The 22,923-nt window shown below is 37.1% G+C and overlaps 1 protein-coding gene across 4 annotated transcripts in view; it reads left to right on the top strand.

Annotated features, from left to right (window-relative positions):
• The window catches only part of RSPO2 (R-spondin 2), a 203,075-nt gene that overhangs the window by 76,896 nt on the left and 103,256 nt on the right, over window positions 1-22,923 (top strand). For all 4 annotated transcript variants that reach the window (XM_063669023.1, XM_054499449.2, XM_063669022.1 and 1 more), the window contains exon 3: window positions 19,534-19,722. In XM_063669023.1, coding sequence (XP_063525093.1) covers window positions 19,534-19,722 — 189 coding nt within the window. The remainder of the gene's footprint in view (window positions 1-19,533; window positions 19,723-22,923) is intronic.

Genomic DNA, 22,923 nt, shown 5'->3' with positions numbered 1-22,923 from the left:
ACTTGGAGACATGATTTTCAAACCCATCATATTGGGTTAGATTTCAAACCTAATATGATACATTATCTTAAAAGGGATTTTAATCTAGGAAAAAAATAAAGAACTATAAAGGACATTGTTGGCATAATTATAGAGTAAGGATTAAAAATAGTATATCAAATATGGTTGATGTAAAGCAATGTACTGATTACTGAAAAATTTAGAGATAAGAGAGCAAAATATCTGTAAATTATACTTAAATGACTCAGAAAATCATATGTATACATTTGTATACACACACATATTACATATGTATAAACCTACATGTCTATATATGTATCTGGCTACATATACATACACATATAGTTTTGCCACTTTTTGAGAGTGATCAAGTACCATTTACAGTTTTCCATGAATGTAGATGCAGGTTGCTTTTCGCTTCCAAGAATTGGAGAAGATGGAGGAGATTCATGGTCAATAAGCAGTGACAAATTCCTTTCCAAAACTGTTCATTTCATTCCTCTGGCTTTCATGCATTTGTAAAGTCTAGTTTTGATCATTTGAGTGGTATACTCAGGCTTTCTAATTACATAGGTATGCTTGCTGTGTTACTTCAAAGGCCCCTTAGCCAGGGCAGGATCTATCTTCAAAGACAGTGAGGAGAGTGGCCCATTTGCAGGAAATTGCATGGTTTGGGGGTGATTTTTGTTTTCTTTGAACTTGTCAAGTGGAGATCCCTCTTTAAAAAGTGCTGGCCTTTTGCTGAATGCCCAAACAGTAAAAGACTTTCCATTTATAATTCTGAAGATTTCTCTTTAACCTCTGCCAGAGGAAACTTGTAACTCAGTTTCCCCCATTATCCTTTTTGATGGATCAGCAGTTTTACTCTGAAGTGTTTTTGTGGGTGATATCTTAATTTTGTTGGTTTATAGTTCTAGTTGTGTTAGGAAAAATTAGCATAGTATTTTTAGTGACTAATCATCAAAAGGAACTTTGATTATTTTGTTGTAGCTAAAAACGGAGGAAAGGAGCAGCAAACGAATTATGAGGGTATGCGCCAGTTTGAAAGAAAGCTCTTGCAATTTAAATTATGGTATAATGCATTTCTTCCCCTAGGTGCTGTACATATATTGTTTAATGAGGAAATAAACAGCCAAGATTTTGAAGTTAAAGGTCAGAACTGCATTCAAATTTGTCACAAACTATGGTCTTGGAAAGATTTTTTAAAACTCTCTGATCTGTTTATTCACTTCAATAAATGAAAATTATACATAAGAAGCATTACTTTCAAAAAGTGTGAAAGCATATAGCCTGCAATCTGTCCTGTAGCATGTTCCCCGGGGTTAATTTTTTTTCTTTTTAACCCTTATTTTGACTTTGCTGTTTTTAAGTTTCTTCTTATTCGTAATAGACAGAACCTTGTTAGAGTAAGGATAGTTAAGCTATTAGATTTCAAACTGGGTCTAAGGTATGGATTGCTGTGAAGTTAGCAAATCAACAAAGCATGTCAAAATAACCTGCTTATAAGTGTTAAATGCAGACTAGTGGTTAGGCCGGGCACGGTGGCTCACACCTGTAATCCCAGCACTTTGGGAGGCTGAGGCCAGAGGATCGCCAGAGGCCGGCGGATCACCCAAGGCCAGGAGCTCGAGACCAGCCTGACCAACATGGAGAAACCCTGTCTCTACTTAAAAAAAATATATATATATATGTGTGTGTATATACACGTGTATATATATACATGCGTGTATATATATACATATATACATGTATATATGTATGTGTATACATACTCGTGTATATACGTATGTGTATACATACTCGCGTATATACGTATGTGTATATATACTCGTGTATATACACGTGTATATATACTCGTGTATATACACATATGTGTGTATATATACTCGTGTATATACACGTGTATATGTGTGTATATACGTGTGTATGTGTATATATGTATATATACACATACATGTATGTATGTGTATGTATGTGTATATGCACATACATGTATGTATGTATACAGCTCCTAGGGAGGCTGAGAATGAAACTCCGTCTCAAAAAAAAAAAAATTATTGAGGTCTAAATTCTGTGCAAGTCTGGAGATTCAGTAATCATTCTGATTTTTGTTAACATGTGACTTTTACCAACAGTGAACTACATTGTAGAAAACTCACTTTTTTTGCATGATAGTATAGTATTCCATAATAACATTTGTCAACTTTAGGTGTCTGTTAATGTGCTTTTTATTAAGGCAATTAAAAAAATTATCTTTGTTTAAAGAAACCTTTCTCTAAATAGTGTAGTTAACAAGAGTGGCCATTCTCAATTTTAAAACACAGTGGTAAAACCATGGAAGTTTCCACATTTAAAACACATGGAATCTTTGATCTGGTTAGTTATGACACTGATTCTTCTTGAGGGCTGTGTTTATGACACCAAATAAGTAATCTAGTTTGTTTCCATTTATTGTTTTTAATATTAAGACAGTGATGTAAGCAGGAGTGACCAACTAGTTTCTATTTGAGGAAGCAGGTGGTATATGAGGGATAATTGAATAACTTAAACACAGTGAGAATTATACGTTAAAAAGAGGCCATCCTACCCCTCTTTTTTAAAAAACAATTTAATTTTGGATAGGCAGGAGGGGAAGATTTTCCTACAGGCAGTTGGATAGGTCAGACACCATGGCACTTAAATTCCATTTCTTAGGAAGTATGCAAAACCGTTTTTAAATTGTGTTAGTATAAGAAGTATTTAAGTACTTTATGGAACAAAAATCTGGCTCTGTTTGTGAGCAGTTTGTTTTCTTCTATTTAAATAATTGGATTATCTCCCTGTATAAACATGGAACCATGTGAGGGTGGTGGTTTTGCAATCTTCATAAATGTATATATTTAGATTTGCTCATGCTGGGGTTACCATTAGCACCAGCAGTCTGTCAACATTTCCACAGGGTCTTTTAAGTATGTTGTGAAAGCTCCAGCCAACACTTGGCATAAGTAATCTGTACAACACAGCAGTTTCAAGCAAAGGCTTATAGGATAGCACGCATGCTAACTTTTTTTTATTATACTTTAAATTCTGGGATACATGTGCGGAATGTGCATGTTTGTTACATAGGTATATATGTGCCATGTTGGTTTGCTGCACCCATCAACCTGTCATCTAGGTTTTAAGCCCCACATGCGTTAGGTATTTCTCCTAATGCTATCCCTCTCCTTGCCCCCACCCTACGCAGGACAGGCCCTGGTGTGTGATGTTCCCCTCTTTGTGTCCATCTGTTCTCCTTGTTCAACACACACATGCTAACTTTAAGCATACTTTTCTTTTGGTATTGGAAGAATTTTATGGAGTACATTTTGTTTTTTCTATCACTGATTCAAGCAGGTGGCTTATTTTATAGAACTTAGGATGTGATTCTTCCCTTGTTTCAAAAACATCATCTCTTTCCGGAAAAATGAGCAACACCCAACCATCCTATGTTTTACTTCTGATTCAACTAATTAATGTTATTGGTGTTAGCAGTTGTACAAATTGAGGAGCTTGTGATTCTGGTAGCATATTTTCCCACTTAAATAGTTCAGTTTTCGGATGCATGTGTTGTGATCCTTAATTGTACACTTTTTTTTCATTACCTGTGAGAATTAACATCTAGTGCAAGGATATGCATTAAGATTTTTGTGTCAAAAGAGTTTCTAGGGGGAAAAAGGGGAGTAATTCTTATAGGGCTTGGTTTCCCAAAGTGTTAATTATGGGAAGGGCTTCATCATTTGGGGAATTGTTTATGCTAAATTGAGGTCTCACGATTTTAATTTCTTATTGGGGCCTATAGATAACTACTTTTTTCTTGTGTTTTGTCTTTTTACTTGATTTCAGGTATTCATGACTGTTTTTGGAAATGTTCCCTGGAGAATTTCTTTCCTTTTTTTTTGAGACGGAGTCTTGCTCTGTCGCCCAGGCTGGAGTGCAGGGGCGTGATCTCGGCTCACTGCAAGCTCCACCTCCTGGGTTCATGCCATTCTCCTGCCTCAGCCTCCTGAGTAGCTGGGACTACAGGTGCCCGCCACCACGCCTGGCTAATTTTTTATTATTATTTTATTTATTTTTATTTTTATTTATTTTTTTAATACACAGTGTTGCTCTGTCGCCCAGGCTGGAGTGCAGTGGTGTGATCTCTGCTCACTGCAAGCTCCACCTCCCTGGTTCAAGTAATTCTCCCGCCTCAGCCTCCTGAGTAGCTGCGACTACAGGTGCCCACCACCACACCTGGCTAATTTTTTTGTATTTTTAGTAGAGACGGGGTTTCACTGTGTTAGCCAGGATCATCTCAATCTCCTAACCTGGTGATCTGCCTACCTCGGCCTCCCAAAGTGCTGGGATTACAGGCATGAGCCACCGTGCCCGGGAGTTCCCTGGAGAATTTCTAAGTCCCACTTATTTTAATTGAATCCTGTTCTACTTGAGCTTCTCACTCTGACTGGTTCTCAGTTGGCCAGGGCATAGAACTGGCTTGGCAAAGTGCTAAATTTAGCTTACCTTGAGCCTCTCTCTGTGGTGCTAAGCCTATGATTTAAAAAAACTCAAACAAAAAACACAAAACTCTCAAAAGTATCTTGCATTGCTATTGATGTGTCCCCCACAAAAATATTTCTCTAAAGTACCTTTCATTGCCATTGATATACATCAGCAACTCCTTTGGAATATCTCTGACTCCCCCACCAGATGCACAAGCCACACGTGCTGCTTATGTTTTGGGTGGGAAATGTTGAAGCGACACTGCTTTGTTTCAAGGTAAAATGTATTGAACCAAAGTTATTTTTCTTCTGATGACCACCGTGATTATTTACTTTGATCTGTATCCTTTAAATCTCCTCCAGTTTGACAGATTATCTCGAATGTTAATGATGTCTGTAAATTGTTAGAATGAGAATGTGTGTATCATGTTCTGTGCAGGTCCGTTGTGCCCTCAAACAGAACCACCTAAGACTCCACATTTATTTTGCAACCATACCTCAGTTCATCGTCTTTCCTTGAACCATAGCTATTAAGTATTCTGAGCTGTCCTGTGACATCTTAATTAAATCAGACTTTGAAGCATTCATGACACGTACCTCATAGATCGTTCCTGTTTCTTTTGTGCTGTGTTAAATATATATATTTTTCCAGTGACCCATGCTATGGCCATAGTTAATCCAGGTTGTGAATGTCCTTCGGAGGTGCCAATCTATGAGGATTACAACTGGAATGGTGCTGGCACTGGAGAGTATTTAAGGGCTAATAGTTCTGGTAATTTTCTTCATTTTTTTTTGGAAGATATTAGCACTTCATGTGTTAAAAATAGATCTGTGACTCTAACTCTCTCCCCCCAATATTTAAAAACTCCTAGGTTTGGTTGGGCACGGTGGCTCATGCCTGTAATTTCAGCACTTTGGGAGGCTGAGGCAGGCAGATCACTTGAGGCCAGAAGTTCGAGACCAGCCTGGCCAACATGACAAAATTTTGTCTCTACTAAAAATACAAAAATTAGCTGGGTGTGGTGACACAAGCCTGTAGTCCCATCTACTCGGGAGGCTGAGGCACGAGAATCACTTGAACCTTGGAGGTGGAGGTTTCAGTGAGCCAAGATTGTGCCACTGCACTCCAACCTGGGCGACACAGTAAGACTTTGTCTCAAAACGAACAAAAACTCCTAGTTTCTCCTAGCTTTGAGTTTTTGTACGGTGAAATACATAGTTTAATAGGAGAAGCCAAATGATCTGATTAAAGACCTTTAATCCTGATGTCATTAAAAATATTCATTTGTAGAGATGATTTCCATATTTGAGGGGCTTACAAATGTTTAGAAATACCATTTTCCCAAGGAAATACTCCTAGACAATTATACGTTCAATCTTTCATTCCTAATTGATATGATTTATTAGTATTTAAATAATATGGTTAAGTAACAAATTAATATGAGTTTCTCAAAGTTAATGCTTCTTGGGAGGTTAAAGCTTTGTAAGCCTTGTACCTAAAAATATCATTCTCTATTAAAGAACTCAAGAAAAGATAAAAAGATTCTGAGAAAATACGGGTTATTTTTATTTTTATGTTTTTGGAGATGGAGTCTTACTGACTGGAGTACAGTGGCACACGATCCGAACTCACTGCACCTTCTGCTTCCTGGGCACAAGCAATTCTGTCTCAGCCTCCTGAGTAGCTGGGATTACAGGCATGCGCCACCACGCCCAGCTAATTTTGTATGTTTAGTAGAGACGGGGTTTCACCATGTTAGCTAGGCTGGTCTTGAACACCTGACCTCTAGGTGATCGGTCCACCTCAGCCTCCCAAAGTGCTGGGATTACAGACGTGAGCCACCATTGCCCGGCCATAAATACAGTTTAATTCTAGGAGTTCTAGAATTTTGAAATTTTTGATACAAGCTTTGATCTTGATTATCAATTTTTTTCTAGATTAAATTTACGTTAATATAGCCCTTCTAAATATTAAAGGAAATTTAGAAATTTACCTTTAAGCTTTATTAACATTTTTAATTGTGGTATTTATTTTCTATCTAAGGCATGATGCTTATAATGGTGATGGTCTAGCATTAAAATTTGTTGTCTTTACATTCACAATCAGACTACTGGGTTTGATATTTAAATATTTATAATTTTATATAAAACTAAGCAAAGTATCTTAAGATAGGCGTTTTCCATTTTGGTCAAATCTTGTGTGGCACATTAATTCATTACATTGATTGCTTAATTGAGTTTGAGCTTGATAGTATACATGATTACAGGATTTTTATACCACTGCTGCCAAGCTCTAGTTGGGAGAATGTATCCAACTTGATTTGTATAGCATCCGACGTGCAAGTTCCCTGTTATTGGTGCCAGAGGTGGGTTTCCCCCCACCTCTCTCAATCCTGCTCCTTCTATGGGTTTTTTTTCTTCCTTAAATACATATCTTGAACTTGGGGTTAAGAAGAGGCATACATTAGCAATTTTGTGATATTAATTGATGAAGTTAATATTAATTGTTCATTTAAAAATTTGTTGAACTTGCAACATTATTTGACCAGCAAATACAGAGCGAGGCTAAGATGCCAACAGCCCACTGTTCAGTCTTATTATTTTCAGAATTAGAAATCTGTACCTTTGTCAGGATGGATGCCTTCACCTAGAAGGATTTCAGATTTCTTCTTGCTTGGCAAGGGCTAACTGCAGAAACAACGGAACACATTTTTTTAAAAGTCAGGAGTATATTAGAAATACATGGGCATTCAACACCTACATAAAATGCTCTATGAGATAAATGTGAATAACTGGATTTAACAAAGGGCCAGACTTTAGAATCCCAGAATTCGTAAAAAGGCTAAACTTTGTAATTTAAGGGGAACACAAATCAACTAATTAGAATTAATAATAAAGAGTAATACTTATGCTGCTTTTTTCTCTCTTGATATAACTGTTTGTGATCTAGGTATTGTTACCATGTTTCAGCCTCATGGTTTTTCTTGTTTGCTAAATCCCTATGATATTCCTTTTCCCATCAAGGGGATATGTGTGGGTTTGTGCTAGAATCACTGTTTATGACTATTTTCAGGATTTTCCATGTTTTATGAGATATATTTCATCTTTAGAATTTTGGGTGGGTCTAGATTTAGAAAACTGTTTTGGTTGGAATGATGAGGCTCTGGATCTCAGCGGGCTTTAGAGTTAGAAAAGTTGAAGCTCACAGAGAGAGCAAATAAACATGGTCATCAAAGCTGAGAATTAAGATCTGTTTATCCACCTGCACACTTGAATTAAATCTCAGAGCAATGGGCAGAGCCATTCAACTTATGAAGATCCTGACAAAATAAATTACTCTAGTCATGTTTAAACATCTATTTTTTGCCTGTATTTAGACACAGAGGTTGGTGTAGTGACCATATGGTAGATGGAGAAGTTCTTGTGGAATTACTAAGCTATTGATTTACAACAGGGAGAAGGCCACTAAAATAGTGGACAATGGTGAATTAAATGGAAAAGTCTGTTTGAGGTTTGGGGCAAGAAGCTTCAAATTGTAAAAATCACATGGGTTCTTGTCCTTCGGCATTGAGCAGCATCATGATTGAAGATTGGAGAAAGGGGGGAGAGAGTACTCAGGTTAGGTGTGGTTCACATCACTTTTGCTTTAAGAGAATTCCTTGTGTGTAGGGTTATAAAGATACCTAAGATATGGACTTGGGTAAGTATTCCCTAATTCATTTTCATTGTTTAGGTCTGTTGAGGTTCAAGTAAATAAAGCAATGCTTTTAATAATACCTTCTTAAAAAAATGTAGGGCACAATTTGTTGACTCTGAGATCTTTGTGGTCAAGATGAAAGTTGGCTTCTGATACATAAAAACAAAACAAAAAGCTTTTAATTTGTGTTGATTCTCTTGGTTCTGTAATTCTCTTTTCTCTATACTTCTTACTGTGGAGCGTGATTTATGGTGATAAAGAGCTTTGGTTTAACTTTTGAACTGAAAGTATAGCTTCAACTTTAGCATGTGATGACTGTAGGACAGTGAACCTCCTCCTTAAACCATTCTGCTGTGTACTTGTAAACCTTCCAGAATCTCCTTTTATTTATAAAGCTAGGTTTGGGTTGGATATTTCCTTGGGTAATTGCTTGATCTTGGTTTTTCAAATCTGTGTATAAATTCTAGAGCAGAAGGTCGTCAGTATGTTTCAGAGGGCTCTGTAGTGTGGGGCTACTTCTGATGTAGCTCCAGCCAGCAACCCCTGCCCTTGCCTTAGTCTCTCAGTTGTTCATGTTAAAGGGTTGGCTTTTTCATGAAAGAGTCATAAATTGTTTCTCTAAATATCATTCCATAGGGTCTTCATGCTTAAGGGTTACAATCTTGGACAACCCTGAAAATGAACAAGAGTTGGATTCTCTTTATTTCTGCCTTTATTTCGTTATTTACCCAGTAGTCATTCAGGAGCAGGTTGTTCAGTTTCCATGTAGTTGAGCAGTTTTGAGTGAGTTTCTTAATCCTGAGTTCTAGTTTGATTGCACTGTGGTCTGAGAGACAGTTTGTTATAATTTCTGTTCTTTTACATTTGCTGAGGAGAGCTTTACTTCCAACTATGTGGTCAACTTTGGAATAGGTGTGGTGTGGTGCTGAAAAAAATGTATATTCTGTTGATTTGGGGTGGAGAGTTCTGTAGATGTCTATTAGGTCTGCTTGGTGCAGAGCTGAGTTCAATTCCTGGGTATCCTTGTTAACTTTCTGTCTCGTTGATCTGTCTAATGTTGACAGTGGGGTGTTAAAGTCTCCCATTATTATTGTGTGGGAGTCTAAGATGTTCTTTGAAACCAACAAGAACAAAGACACAACATACCAGAATCTCTGAGACACATTCAAAGCAGTGTGTAGAGGGAAATTTATAGCACTAAATACCCACAAGAGAAAGCAGGAAAGATCCGAAATTGACACCCTAACATCATAATTAAAAGAACTAGAAAAGCAAGAGCAAACACATTCAAAAGCTAGCAGAAGGCAAGAAATAACTAAAATCAGAGCAGAACTGAAGGAAATAGAGACAAAAAAAACCCTTCAAAAAATTAATGAATCCAGGAGCTGGTTTTTTGAAAGGATCAACAAAATTGATAGACTGCTAGCAAGACTAATAAAGAAAAAAAGAGAGAAGAATCAAATAGATGCAATAAAAAATGATAAAGGGGATATCACCACTGATCCCACAGAAACACAAAGTACCATCAGAGAATACTACAAACACCTCTACGCAAATAAACTAGAAAATCTAGAAGAAATGGATAAATTCCTCAACACATACACCCTCCCAAGACTAAACCAGGAAGAAGTTGAATCTCTGAATAGACCAATAACAGGAGCTGAAATTGTGGCAATAATCAATAGCTTACCAACCAAAAACAGTCCAGGACCAGATGGATTCACAGCCGAATTCTACCAGAGGTACAAGGAGGAACTGGTACCATTCCTTCTGAAACTATTCCAATCAATAGAAAAAGAGGGAATCCTCCCTAACTCATTTTATGAGGCCAGCATCATCCTGATACCAAAGCCTGGCAGAGACACAACCAAAAAAGAGAATTTTGGACCAATATCCTTGATGAACATTGATGCAAAAATCCTCAATAAAATACTGGCAAGCCAAATCCAGCAGCACATCAAAAAGCTTATCCACCATGATCAAGTGGGCTTCATCCCTGGGATGCAAGGCTGGTTCAATATATGCAAATCAATAAATGTAATCCAGCATATAAACAGAACCAAAGACAAAAACCACATGATTATCTCAAGAGATGCAGAAAAGGCCTTTGACAAAATTCAACAACCCTTCATGCTAAAAACTCTCAATAAATTAGGTATTGATGGGACGTATCTCAAAATAATAAGAGCTATTTATGACAAACCCAGAGCCAATATCACACTGAATGGGCAAAAACTGGAAGCATTCCCTTTGAAAACTGGCACAAGACAGGGATGTCCTCTCTCATCACTTCTATTCAACGTAGTGTTGGAAGTTCTGGCCAGGGCAATTAGGCAGGAGAAGGAAATCAAGGGTATTCAATTAGGAAAAGAGGAAGTCAAATTGTCTGTGTTTGCAGACAACATGATTGTATATCTAGAAAACCCCATTGTCTCAGCCCAAAATCTCCTTAAGCTGATAAGCAACTTCAGCAAAGTCTCAGGATACAAAATCAATGTACAAAAATCACAAGCATTCTTATACACCAATAACAGACAAACAGAGAGCCAAATCATGAGTAAACTCTCATTCACAATTGCTTCAAAGAGAATAAAATACCTAGGAATCCAACTTACAAGGGATGTGAAGGACCTCTTCAAGGAGAACTACAAACCACTGCTCAATGAAATAAAAGAGGACACAAACAAATGGAAGAACATTCCATGCTGATGGGTAGGAAGAATCAATATTGTGAAAATGGCCATACTGCTCAAGGTAATTTATAGATTCAATGCCTTCCCCATCAAACTACCAATGATTTTCTTCACAGAATTGGAAAAAACTACTTTAAAGTTCATATGGAACCAAAAAAGAGCCTGCAGCGCCAAGTCAATCCTAAGCCAAAAGAACAAAGCTGGAGGCATCACACTACCTGACTTCAAACTATACTACAAGGCTACAGTAACCAAAACAGCATGGTACTGGTACCAAAACAGAGATATAGATCAATGGAACAGAACAGAGCCCTCAGAAATAATGCCACATATCTACAACTATCTGATCTTTGACAAACCTGAGAAAAACAAGCAATGGGGAAAGGATTCACTATTTAATAAATGGTGCTGGGAAAACTGGCTAGCCATATGTAGAAAGCTGAAACTGGATCCCTTCCTTACACCTTATACAAAAATCAATTCAAGATGGATTAAAGACTTAAAAGTTAGGCTGAAAACCGTAAAAACCCTAGAAGAAAACCTAGGCATTACCATTCAGGATATAGGCATGGGCAAGGACTTCATGTCTAAAACACCAAAAGCAATGGCAACAAAAGCCAAAATTGACAAATGGGATCGAATTAAACTAAAGAGCTTCTGCACAGCAAAAGAAACTACCATCAGAGTGAACAGGCAACCTACAAAATGGGAGAAAATATTTGCAACCTACTCATCTGACAAAGGGCTAATATCCAGAATCTACAATGAACTCCAACAAATTTACAAGAAAAAAACAACCCCATCAAAAAGTAGGCAAAGGATATGAACAGACACTTCTCAAAAGAAGACATTTATGCAGCCAACAGACACATGGAAAAATGCTCATCATCACTGGTCATCAGAGAAATGCAAATCAAAACCACAATGAAATACCATCTCACACCAGTTAGAATGGCAATCATTAAAAAGTCAGGAAACAACAGGTGCTGGAGAGGATGTGGAGAAATAGGAACACTTTTACACTGTTGGTGGGACTGTAAACTAGTTCAACCCTTGTGGAAGTCAGTGTGGCAATTCCTCAGGGATCTAGAACTAGAAATACCATTTGACCCAGCCATCCCATTACTGGGTATATACCCAAAGGACTATAAATCATGCTGCTATAAAGACACATGCACACGTATGTTTATTGTGGCACTATTCACAAAAGCAAAGACTTGGAACCAACCCAAATGTCCATCAATGATAGACTGGATTAAGAAAATGTGGCACATATACACCATGGAATACTATGCAGCTATAAAAAACGATGAGTTCCTGTCCCTTGTAGGGACATGGATGAAATTGGAAATCATCTTTCTCAGTAAACTATTGCAAGGACAAAAAACCAAACACCGCATGTTCTTACTCATAGATGGGAATTGAACAATGAGAACACATGGACACAGGAAGGGGAACATCACACTCTGGGGACTGTTGTGGGGTGGGGGGAGGGGGGAGGGATAGCATTAGGAGATATACCTAATGCTAAATGGCGAGTTAATGGGTGCAGCACACCAGCATGGCACATGTATACATATGTAACTAACCTGCATATTGTGCACATGTACCCTAAAACTTAAAGTATAATAATAAAAAAAAAAGAGTTGGATTCTCTCTGGCTACCTTTTCCTCCACCATAGCCATTTCCTCACACAGCCTGTCAGTATTCCCAGTTTCATTGCTCTTCTCCAGCTTTTCCCATCTCCCTCAATTTTTTACCCTTTCTGGCACAGATAAGTTGAACGGTTTCCTAATTTTTTGAACCTCACTCACTTACACCCTACTCAGGATACTAAGAATGATACCAGAATAAAACCTCTTCGGAAGGCAGCTGGAGAAATTGTAGATAGTATAAGCTTATTTTTGGTCAGATATGCAAAAATGACTTTCGAATCATAATTATCTGGCAATATTAAGGTGTAACAAAATACCGTAGTGAGTATAAAAGCAGGAAAATTGAGCAACAGAGTGTAGAGTGAAGTAGGGAGAGGTAGGTCTAGGGTTGGGACTTCATAACTATCCAAATGAGAAGTGATAAAGGCCTGAATTATGAGAAGATTCATGGAAATGACAAAGGTGAGGGTCGGAATCAAATCTGTAGGAGAAGATATTATCATAGAAGCTAGAGGAGGAAGAAAACTTTCAGCAACCTAGGCTATTGGAATTGTGAGGATCAGAAATTGAGAATGAGATCTTGAATGAAGGATGAGAAAACTGGTTGTGGTCTTCATAAAAGCAGTTTTAGAGATAATTCAGCAGAGGATGGTGATAAGTAGAGGCAACAGGTTTAACTGACACTTTGAAGAAATGTGACGGTGACATTGGTTTGGTTCATTGTTATGGAAAGATGCTAACAACTTAGCTGAAATTGAACAAGTTATGACCTAATAGGTACAGTATGATGTGTATGAAAAACACAAATTATACAATATATACATGCATATATATATAAAGGAGTATTTGGAAAGTTGCTTGCCCGGAATTTTATTGCTAACTGTATCTGAGGGGATGATTTTTCATCAGAATTGGTTCCCTAGCTCTGCCCCCCAACAATTGCAGATTTAGGGAAATAAAGTATTAAATGATAATTATTTGGAAAGCATAGATAGGTTTTCAAGTGAGAGAATGTCCATGAAATAGATTCAACATGCAGATAAAAGAGAAGAGTTGATAGAAAAGAGTCCTAGAATACATGTGAAGAAGTAGATCTTTCTGGCCAATTCAAGATGTTATATTAGCCTTGATTCCTGATCCTGAAGGCTTTGTTTCTTGTTTGGCCCCTTTGGTAGAATAAGCCCTGGTTTTGCGACTTCCCTGGATGAGAGGCTGTGGGAAGCTTTGGGGAAGAAGGAAGACTCTCTCGTGGATCTAAAATCTGTATAGATTTGCCACAAGTTGCTATAAATATAATGGCCATTAAATTATTATAATAAAGGAATGACATGGTATACAGTGTACTCTGTATAGCTGCCAGTCTGACCACTTATTGCTTGATATTAGTTTTATACACAAGAATGATTATATGGAGGGTAAGCAATATGTAGTCTCAAAGCTAAAAGTTTCAATAATTGATGAGTTTTCTTTCTTCTCTCTTAATTCTTTTTTGGGTTAACTCAATAAAATGAAGTCATTGTGGCCTCATGTATTCTGTTGTATTTATGACCTTGCTTGGTGTAGTGAAAACTAAAAGTTATATGAATTTTTAATATTTTAGAAATTATAATATTTCAGATTGTATCATTTCTACATTTTATACCAGCTATAGGAAAGAGTATTTTGTGTCTTTTCTTTTAAGGTACCATTGTCCCCATCAGATGCAGTGAACTTCATATGGTTCAGGTATTAACTTATCTTAGATGCTATTTCAACATTTGCTTAGTACTGTCTTCTCCCACCATGTCCCATCAGTAGGATATTTCTGTTTGAAAAAAAAAGAGTAAATCATATCTTACTGGTGAGTAATATAATTTATGGAATCTTCAAAAGAGGTGTAATTGTAAGTACATTGTACTGAAATTAGCACATAGCCTTTATATGCTTTACTTTTTTTAATGAGATATAATTTACTTGTAAATTATGCACATTAATTGTAAAAATGTACAAATATACTTAGATAAATGCATAGTTTTGAGTTTTGCAAATGTATACGTTTGTGTAACCAATATCCAGGCAAGATATAGCACATTTCCATCACCCCCTTTAGCGAATTGACTAGTGCACAGGTAAACTTGTGTCATGGGGGTTTTCTGTTTCATTTTCTCCAATATTCACCCCACCACCCCAACTCATATCCTCCTGGAAACTTAGAAAGTGACCTTTTTTGGAAACAGGGTCTTTGCAGATGCAACAAAGATAAGGATGAAGATGAGATTCTATGGGATTATGGGATAAAGATGGGCCTTAAATCCAATGAGAGTGTCAATGTAAGAGACAGAAAAAGACACAGAGATAGAAGAGAAGAAGGCATAAGACAATGGAGGCAGGGATTGACTTCATGTAACTATGAGCCAAAGAATGCCTTGGGCTACCAAAGGCTGAAAGAAGCAAGAAAGGATTTGCCAGAGTCCTTGAGAGGAAGCAGGCCCTGCTGATACAATATTGGGATTTCAGACTTCTAGTCTCTAGAATTGAGATAATAAATTCCTGTTGTTTAAGCCACCAAATTGTACTCATTTGTTACATCAGCCCAAGGAAACTAATATACCTCCTCCATCCCCTGCAAATTCTATTATGCCCCTTTCCAGTCAGTCCTCAATCCTCAAAGGCTTGTAGTAGTCTTATTTCTATCACCATAGATTAGCCGTGCCTGCCTTTGACCTTAATATAAATGAAATTATCTGGAGCATGCTCTTTTTTGTATCTGTTTGGATTCTTTTGATCAGCATAATGTATGTGAATTTCATTCATGTCATGTGTATCTGTATTATCCTTTTTATTACTGAGTAAAACTCAAATAGTTTGAATATACCATAATTTGTCTATTCTGTTCATAGATATTCGGGTTGTTTTTTCCTACCCATATTTTATACATATATTACATCTTTTGTAGCTGTCACTGGTTTAGAAGTTATAGATTCTGTTATTGTTTTTGTAGTTAGGAACTTAAAGTTATAGTAATTACATTTTAATTTACATTAGTCTTCCTCACTGATAATGCGGAAACTCTGAATGCTTTAACTTTGGCTTCCTTCTCAAGTCTTCTGTGTTATTTTTGTGAATATAAGATATTTAGTTTCAAAACTTAAAAATCATTATATGTTTTTTACATGCTATGCTTTTATATAGAGACATGAACATGTTTTTCAATTGGTGTGATCACTATTGCTTGTTGCATTCTGCTTCCTCTGGGTTCTGTTTTATTTTCTCCAATATTCAGAGTTTAATCTTTTAGTTAATGCTTTTAAAAAAATTAAGATATTTGCCTTTACTTTGGCTAAAATATCTTCATTTTGCTCACCTTGTTAACCTATAACTGCTTATAGAATTATAGTTTGATAATTTTTCCTCAACATGTTGAAGATAGTATCTCGGCTATCTAACCTTTATTTTTTTCTAAGTCTGCTGTCAGTCAAAGTTTTATCCCTGTCTAGATAATCTGCTATTTCTCTCTGGCTTGACTTTATTCTCATGGCATGTAAATGTACTGTATTTAGATGTAGGCTTGTTTTGTTTGGTCTCTTAATTTTTAATCTAAGAACTCATGTCTTTATCCTGGAAATTAATCAGCCATTATCTCTTTGAATAGTGTGTTTTATTCCTTTTTTAACATGTACTTTCAAGTTCAGGGGTACAAGTGCAGGTTTGTTACATAGGTAAACTTGTGTCATGGGGGTTTTCTGTACAGATAATTTCATCACCCAGGTATTAAGGCTAGTACCCATTAGTTATTTTTCCTCATCCTCTTCTTCCTCCCATCCTCTGCCCTCCAATAGGCACCAGGGTCTGTTGTTTCCCTCTGTGTGTCCATGTGTTCTCATCATTAAGCTCCCACTTATAAGTGAGAACATGGGGTATTTTGTTTTCTGTTTCTGTGTTAGTTTGCTATAAGGATAATGGCCTCCAGCTCCATCCATGTCCCTGCAAAGGACATGATCTCTTTCTTTTTTATGGCCGTATAGTATTCCATGGTGTGTGTGTGTGTGTGTGTGTGTGTGTGTGTGTATATCTATCACATTTTCTTTCTTTACCCAGTCAGTTGTTGATGGGTATCTAAGTTGATTCCATGTCTTTGCTATTGAGAATGGTGCTGTAATGAACATATGTGTGTATGTGTCTTTATAATAGAAGGATTTATATTCCTCTGGGTATATACCCAGTAATGGGATTACTGGGTTGAATGGTTTTTCCGTCTTTAGGTTTTTGTGGAATTGCCACACTGTCTTCCATAATGGTTGAACTAATGTACACTATCACAAACAGTATATAAGCGTTTCTTTTTCTCCACAACCTCTCAGCATCTGTTATTTTTTGACTTTTTAATAATAGCTATTCTGACTGGTATGAGATGGTATCTCATTGTGATTTCTTATTTGCATTTCTTTAATATTCAGTGATGTTGAGTTTTTTCATATGATTGTTGGCCACATGTGTGTCTTCTTTTGAGAAGTGTCTGTTCATGTCCTTTGCCTGCTTGTTAATGATTTTTTTTCCTTGTGAATTTAAGATCTTTATAGATGCTAAATATTAGACCTTTGTCAGATGCATAGTTTGCAAATATTTTCTCCCATTCTGTAGGTTGCCTGTTCAGTCTGATGATATTTTCTTTTGCTGTACAGAAGCTCTTTAATTAGATCCCATTTATCAATTTTTGCTTTTGTTGCAATTGCTTTTGGCATCTTTGTCGTGAAATCTTTGCCTGTGCCTACGTCCTAAATGGTTTTATCTAGGTTTTCTTCCAGGGTTTTATAGTTCTGGGTTTTACCTTTCAGTCTTTAATGCATCTTGAGTTAATTTTTATATATAGCATAAGGTAGGGGTCCAGTTTCAATCTTTTGCATATGGCTAGCCAGTTATCCTAGCATCATTTATTGAATAGTGAATCTTTTCCCCATTGTGTGTGTGTGTGTGTGTTTGTGTGTGTATGTGTTTGTGTGTTTTTCGAGATGGAGTTTTGCTCTTGTTGCCCAGGCTGGAGTGCAATGGCACGATCTCGGCTCACCACAACCTGTGCCTCCCAGGTTCAGGCAGTTCTTCTGGCTTAGACTCCCAAGTAGCTGGGATTACAGGCATTCGCTACCATGCCTGACTAATTTTGTGTTTTGTTTATTTATTTATTTTTTGTAGAGATGGGGTTTCTCCTTGTTGGTCAGGCTGATCTTGAACTCCCGACCTCAGGTCATCTGCCTGCCTCGGCCTCCCAAAGTGCTGGGATTACAGGCGTGAGCCACTGCACCCAGCAACCCATTGCTTGTTTTGGTCAGGTTTGTCAAAGATCAGACAGTTGTAGATGTGTGGTCTTATTTCTGGGTACTCTGTTCTGTTCCATTGGCCTATCTGTCTGTAGTTGTACCCGTACCATGCTGTTTTGGCTACTGTAGCTCTGTAGTATAGTTGAAAGTCAGGTAGCATGATGCCTCCAGCTTTGTTATTTTTGCTTATTATTGCCTTGGCTATTTGGGCTCTTTTTTGGTTCCATGTGAATTTTAACATAGTTTTTTCCAGTTCTGTGAAAAATGTCAACGGTAGTTTAATGGAAATAGCATTGAATCTATAAATTGCTTTGGGCAGTATGGCTATTTTAATAATATTGATTCTTCTATCCATGAGCATGGAAGGTTTTTCCATTTGTTTGTGTTATCTCTGATTTCTTGGGTAGTGTTTTGTTGTTCTCCTTATAGAGATCTTTCATCTCCTTAGTTACCTGTATTCTTAGGTATTTTATTATTTGTGTGGCAATTGTGAATGAGAGTTTGTTTGTGATTTGACTCATGGCTTGACTGCTGTTGGTATGTAGGAGTGCTAGTGATTTTTGCAGGTTGATTTTGTATCCTGAGACTTTGCTGACGTTGCGTCTCAGTTTAAGGTGTGTTTTATTCATTCTCTTTACTCTTTCCTTCTGTAGTAACTACTAATCATGTATTGGAACGTTTGTGTTTTTTTCTTACATGCTTAGTACCTTTTTATCTTGTTTTGTGCTACAGTTATTTAAAAGTGATTTTGGTTACGTCATTCTCTTCTACCATTCAATTTGTCCATAGATTTTTTTTTGTTAAGTTTTAGAATTTTCATTTCATTGTAATGTGCACATTCTTGCTTTTTCCCATGTGATTTCTAGTTATCCCTTTATCTCTTCAGATATTCTGTAGATATTCATTTTAAAGGCTCCTTTAGAATGTCCTTATTTCTGGTTTTTTAGGTGTGAAGTTTTCTTGTTACTGATATTGATGACTGTTCCTCATGAAGGTTTACTTGCTCATGTGATTTGTTCATTTTGATGTTAAGGTAGCATTTCATGAAAGTCTAGGTCTCAGGATTGTAGAAAATATTTAGAGGGTAGTTCTATATTTTTTCTTTCTGGGTTTTCCTGGATCTGGACAAATTCTTATTTTAACTTGTCAACACCATATAGACCCCATACTACAATGATAATTTTAATTTGGATCTCAGCCTTGTGGACTTGGTGTTCTGATGTCTCATGAATTATATTTTCTCTTGTGCTTACCCACTCTGTGCTCCCAAGCTAGGGTCAGAATCCTCTGCTCTAGCCAGTTAGGGCAGGGGGTCATGGACAAACAGCCCCTTTGACTCCATCTACATAAAGGGAGCTAAGTGCTAGATCTTCACATAAATATTTCTTGGCCTGGGTTGAGGACCTTGCCCTAAGTTCTACCTCTGTCTGGTCTGACATCTCCATGAGCCATTCAGCTTTAGCTTCTGGCCTCAACTCTGCCTCTGAGTTTCCTCTTTGTTTCTAAGTTTGGTTGTGTATTAACAACTTTTTGGGTGGGAGAGGTAGAGGGAAGAAGGGGAGGGATATTTTATTTAGTATTTCTATGTGAGTATAGCAGAAAGAAAAGAAACATTTGTCTTTTCAGCAGGGTGTATTTACCAAAAGTCTGATTTATACTCATAATTAAACACAATTTTTGTTTTTCTTTTACAGCTAGTTATGTATCAAATCCCATTTGCAAGGGTTGTTTGTCTTGTTCAAAGGACAATGGGTGCAGCCGATGTCAACAGAAGTTGTTCTTCTTCCTTCGAAGAGAAGGGATGCGCCAGTATGGAGAGTGCCTGCATTCCTGCCCATCCGGGTACTATGGACACCGAGCCCCAGATATGAACAGATGCGCAAGTGAGCATTTGGCTTTGTCTATCCTGTATTGGTGGATATGCGACTTAGGAGAGGAACTAAGTTGAAGATTTTGACTGATTTTTTTAAAAAATGTATTTGTAATAGGTGATAGAAATAGTTTAAACTTGCTGGGTGTGGTGGGTCATGCCTGTAATCCCAGCACTTTGGGAGGCCAAGGTAGGTGCATCACTTGAGGCCAGGAGTTGGAGACCAGTCTGGCCAACATGAGGAAACCCCATCTCTACTAAAAATATAAAAATTAGCCAGGCATGGTGGTGCACACCTGTAATCCCAGCTGCTGGGATAGCTGAGGCACCAGAATCGCTTGAACCTGGGAGTCAGAGGTTGCAGTGAGCTGAGATAGCACCACTGTGCTCTAGCCTGGGCAACAGAGTGAGATGTCATCTCAAAAAAAAAAAAGAGTCTAAGCTCAAACTTGGAAAAAATGAGTGTGGTAGGATAAGAGCACTTTTACTTTATATTTTGTATAGAACTGTAAGACACAATCACACATACACACTTTATTTTAGATTAAGTAGTTTTTTAATCACAAGGATCTCAAGTACAATCTTGCTTGACAGATTTTTGTAAGGAGTACCTACTCAGTGCTTATAAGAAAACAAACCACAAAGGAATTTAAGTACTTTATGCTGAGAACAATCTCTCTGGTTTACCAATTTCTACAGCTTATTTTTCTCTTTTTATCTGAGTTGGTAATCCTTCATTAGTCTAACCTGCAATTAAATATATGGTAAAGGTGGTTTTTTTAAGTACCATTACTGATATAACTAAAATGTTTAGGTTATTTTAAAGTAATATGAGTTATAAGTTTAACAACTATTTTAAAAAGTTTAAGGAATGGCATTTTGTACATAGGAATGAGGGTGCAGTTTTTAATCTTTTAATCCAAAAATCACTTACAGAATGAGTCTCATCTTCTAGGTCAGCCATAGAAATTGTGGTTTAAAAAAATAAATGAGATACCAAAGGAACATTCCTTTCTTTAAGGAACTCAAATTCTGGGGATAGAAGGGATAAGAAAAAGGGGACCACAGAATAAAATGACAAATGGTAAGCAGGTTATTCATAATTTAATATATTAAGTGCTGTGTCAGTAATCATTAAATCACTCTCATATATACATATGAGATAATTAAATCTCATATTTATGAGAGTGATTTAATGATCTCCCATTAACACACTGTGTATGTGACTATTCAGGCAAGACAGTCTTTAGATGAGAAGAGTTTGAATTACATCATTCAAGGACAATATTATTTTGGAAGGTGGCAGAACTAGGGGCTGGTTAAATAAATTCTAGAAAGAAGGAACCACATACATATAAAAATAATGTGTTTGGGGAACAAGAACTCTCACCTGGAGTGTTATTTGGCATTTTGGCAATGCAGTTCTCTGTTTTCGTGGGACCTGTCCTACATTGCTGGACATTTAGTGCCCTTGGTCCCTGCCCATTAAATGTCCTTTGTGTCTTCACTACTGTTATAAGCAAACATGTCCCCAAACATTTTTAAACACTTCCTGGAAGAGCAGTACAGTAGCTGGATTAAAACCGTTGCAGAGCATGTGCCTAGTGGGAGGTGTGGTTGGAATTGAGGAAGGAAAGGGAGGCTGCAGTGCAACTGATAAAGGTGTTTCCTGCCAGGCTAAGAAGTCTTGGTATTATCTGAGGGTACTGAGTAGGCAGTGAACTAAAGAGATTGCTTTAAGATAATTCTAGCAGAAGTGAGGGAGATGAATTGGAGGGGAACAAAGAGTAGAGGAAGGCTATTATAATGATTGCAGATTAGAAATCTTGTTCTGATGATTTTTTTTTGTGGGTGATGAATTGCAGAGGCTTTAAAAATAGAACCAGTGGGGCCTGGTAACTAACTGGACAGGGCTAAGAGAAAGAATCAAACTTGATCCTAAGGTCTTCTAGCTAAAGTATTGGATGAGGTTATGTCGTTAGCAGAGTTAGAAATATTTAGGCTTAGAGGAAACTTGGATCTACCTTCATTTCATGGAATTGTTTGGATTAATATTTAAAGGAAACAACTCCCCACCAGTTATAGACTGGCTTGCAAATATGTTTTCAAATATGAATTTTGTTCTTAAGGCATATGATTTAGGCTACCTGATAATTTATTTCTCATAGTTTATAAACTTCCAGAGGAAGATATGTTCCACCTTGGAAAGGATTCCTGTTCAGATTGCTTTAGACTACCTATGGGGGGTGGTTTGAGTCCACAACTTTGTGTTTCATTCCAGACTATTAGTGCACAAGGAAGACAAGGCAAGAGTGTAGATGGATAGAAACATTTATTCCAAGTTCTAGGGCTAGCACTGTATGTACTGTATATGGACAATAGGGTGGCCATATAATGTATTACTCAATGTAGGACACTGGGAAATGAAAGGGGCTGCCATTAACAACTATGCAGGGAGAATGGGTGTAAACCAGGACCATCCTGTGCAAACTGGTATGAATGGTCACCTGAGCAATACTTTGTAGTATATCAGTGGAGTCTTCCTTAGATACTCTCAGGCAGGAGTTAATAGCACATTTTGGCTTAGTTTTCTCAGAAATGGAAAGGAGAGCAGTGACTGTAAATCAGCCTTAGAAAGAAAATCTGCATGTGAGAAAGGGTTTGCTATGGATAGACTTCTTGTAAGTGAATACAATCAATGTTGGAGTTTACTGACCTAGAGGAAATCATTACCTGGTACAAGCAGGAAGTGCTATTAACAAGACCCCATTAGAGCAAAGTGAAAAATGGAAAATCATTTCTTATCAGTATATGACTTTGGATAATCATGTTTCTTTCATGCCAGTTATTTGCTCTTTTTCATGACTAGTTCGCATATATTGCATTGATACTTGTATTTTGTTCAGGGGATGAGAAAGATTTAAACTGGAAAAGCTGTCACAGACTTAGAATTTGAAATCATATCCACTTTTTGCTTTCTTAAAAGATTATTGCTCAATAGTAGAGAAGAAAATTATACTTTCAGCAATAGTAGCCTAAAAAATCTTGTAAGTGAAACTTGCTTATCTGTTTCCTAATCACTAGAGTATGATTTCCAATGTAAAGCAATATCCTCCTTATGAAGGAAGACTTGCTCCCTGAAAAGTTGTCTGAGGTTGGCTTCTTGGTACAGACAATATGAAGCTTATACAATTCAACCATACTTATGGAAACC

The sequence above is a fragment of the Pongo pygmaeus genome, chromosome 7 (genome assembly GCF_028885625.2).
Source record: "Pongo pygmaeus isolate AG05252 chromosome 7, NHGRI_mPonPyg2-v2.0_pri, whole genome shotgun sequence".
Lineage (NCBI taxonomy): Eukaryota > Metazoa > Chordata > Mammalia > Primates > Hominidae > Pongo > Pongo pygmaeus.
Note: the sequence above shows the minus strand (reverse complement) of the source record. Positions and strands in the feature narration are given on the sequence as shown.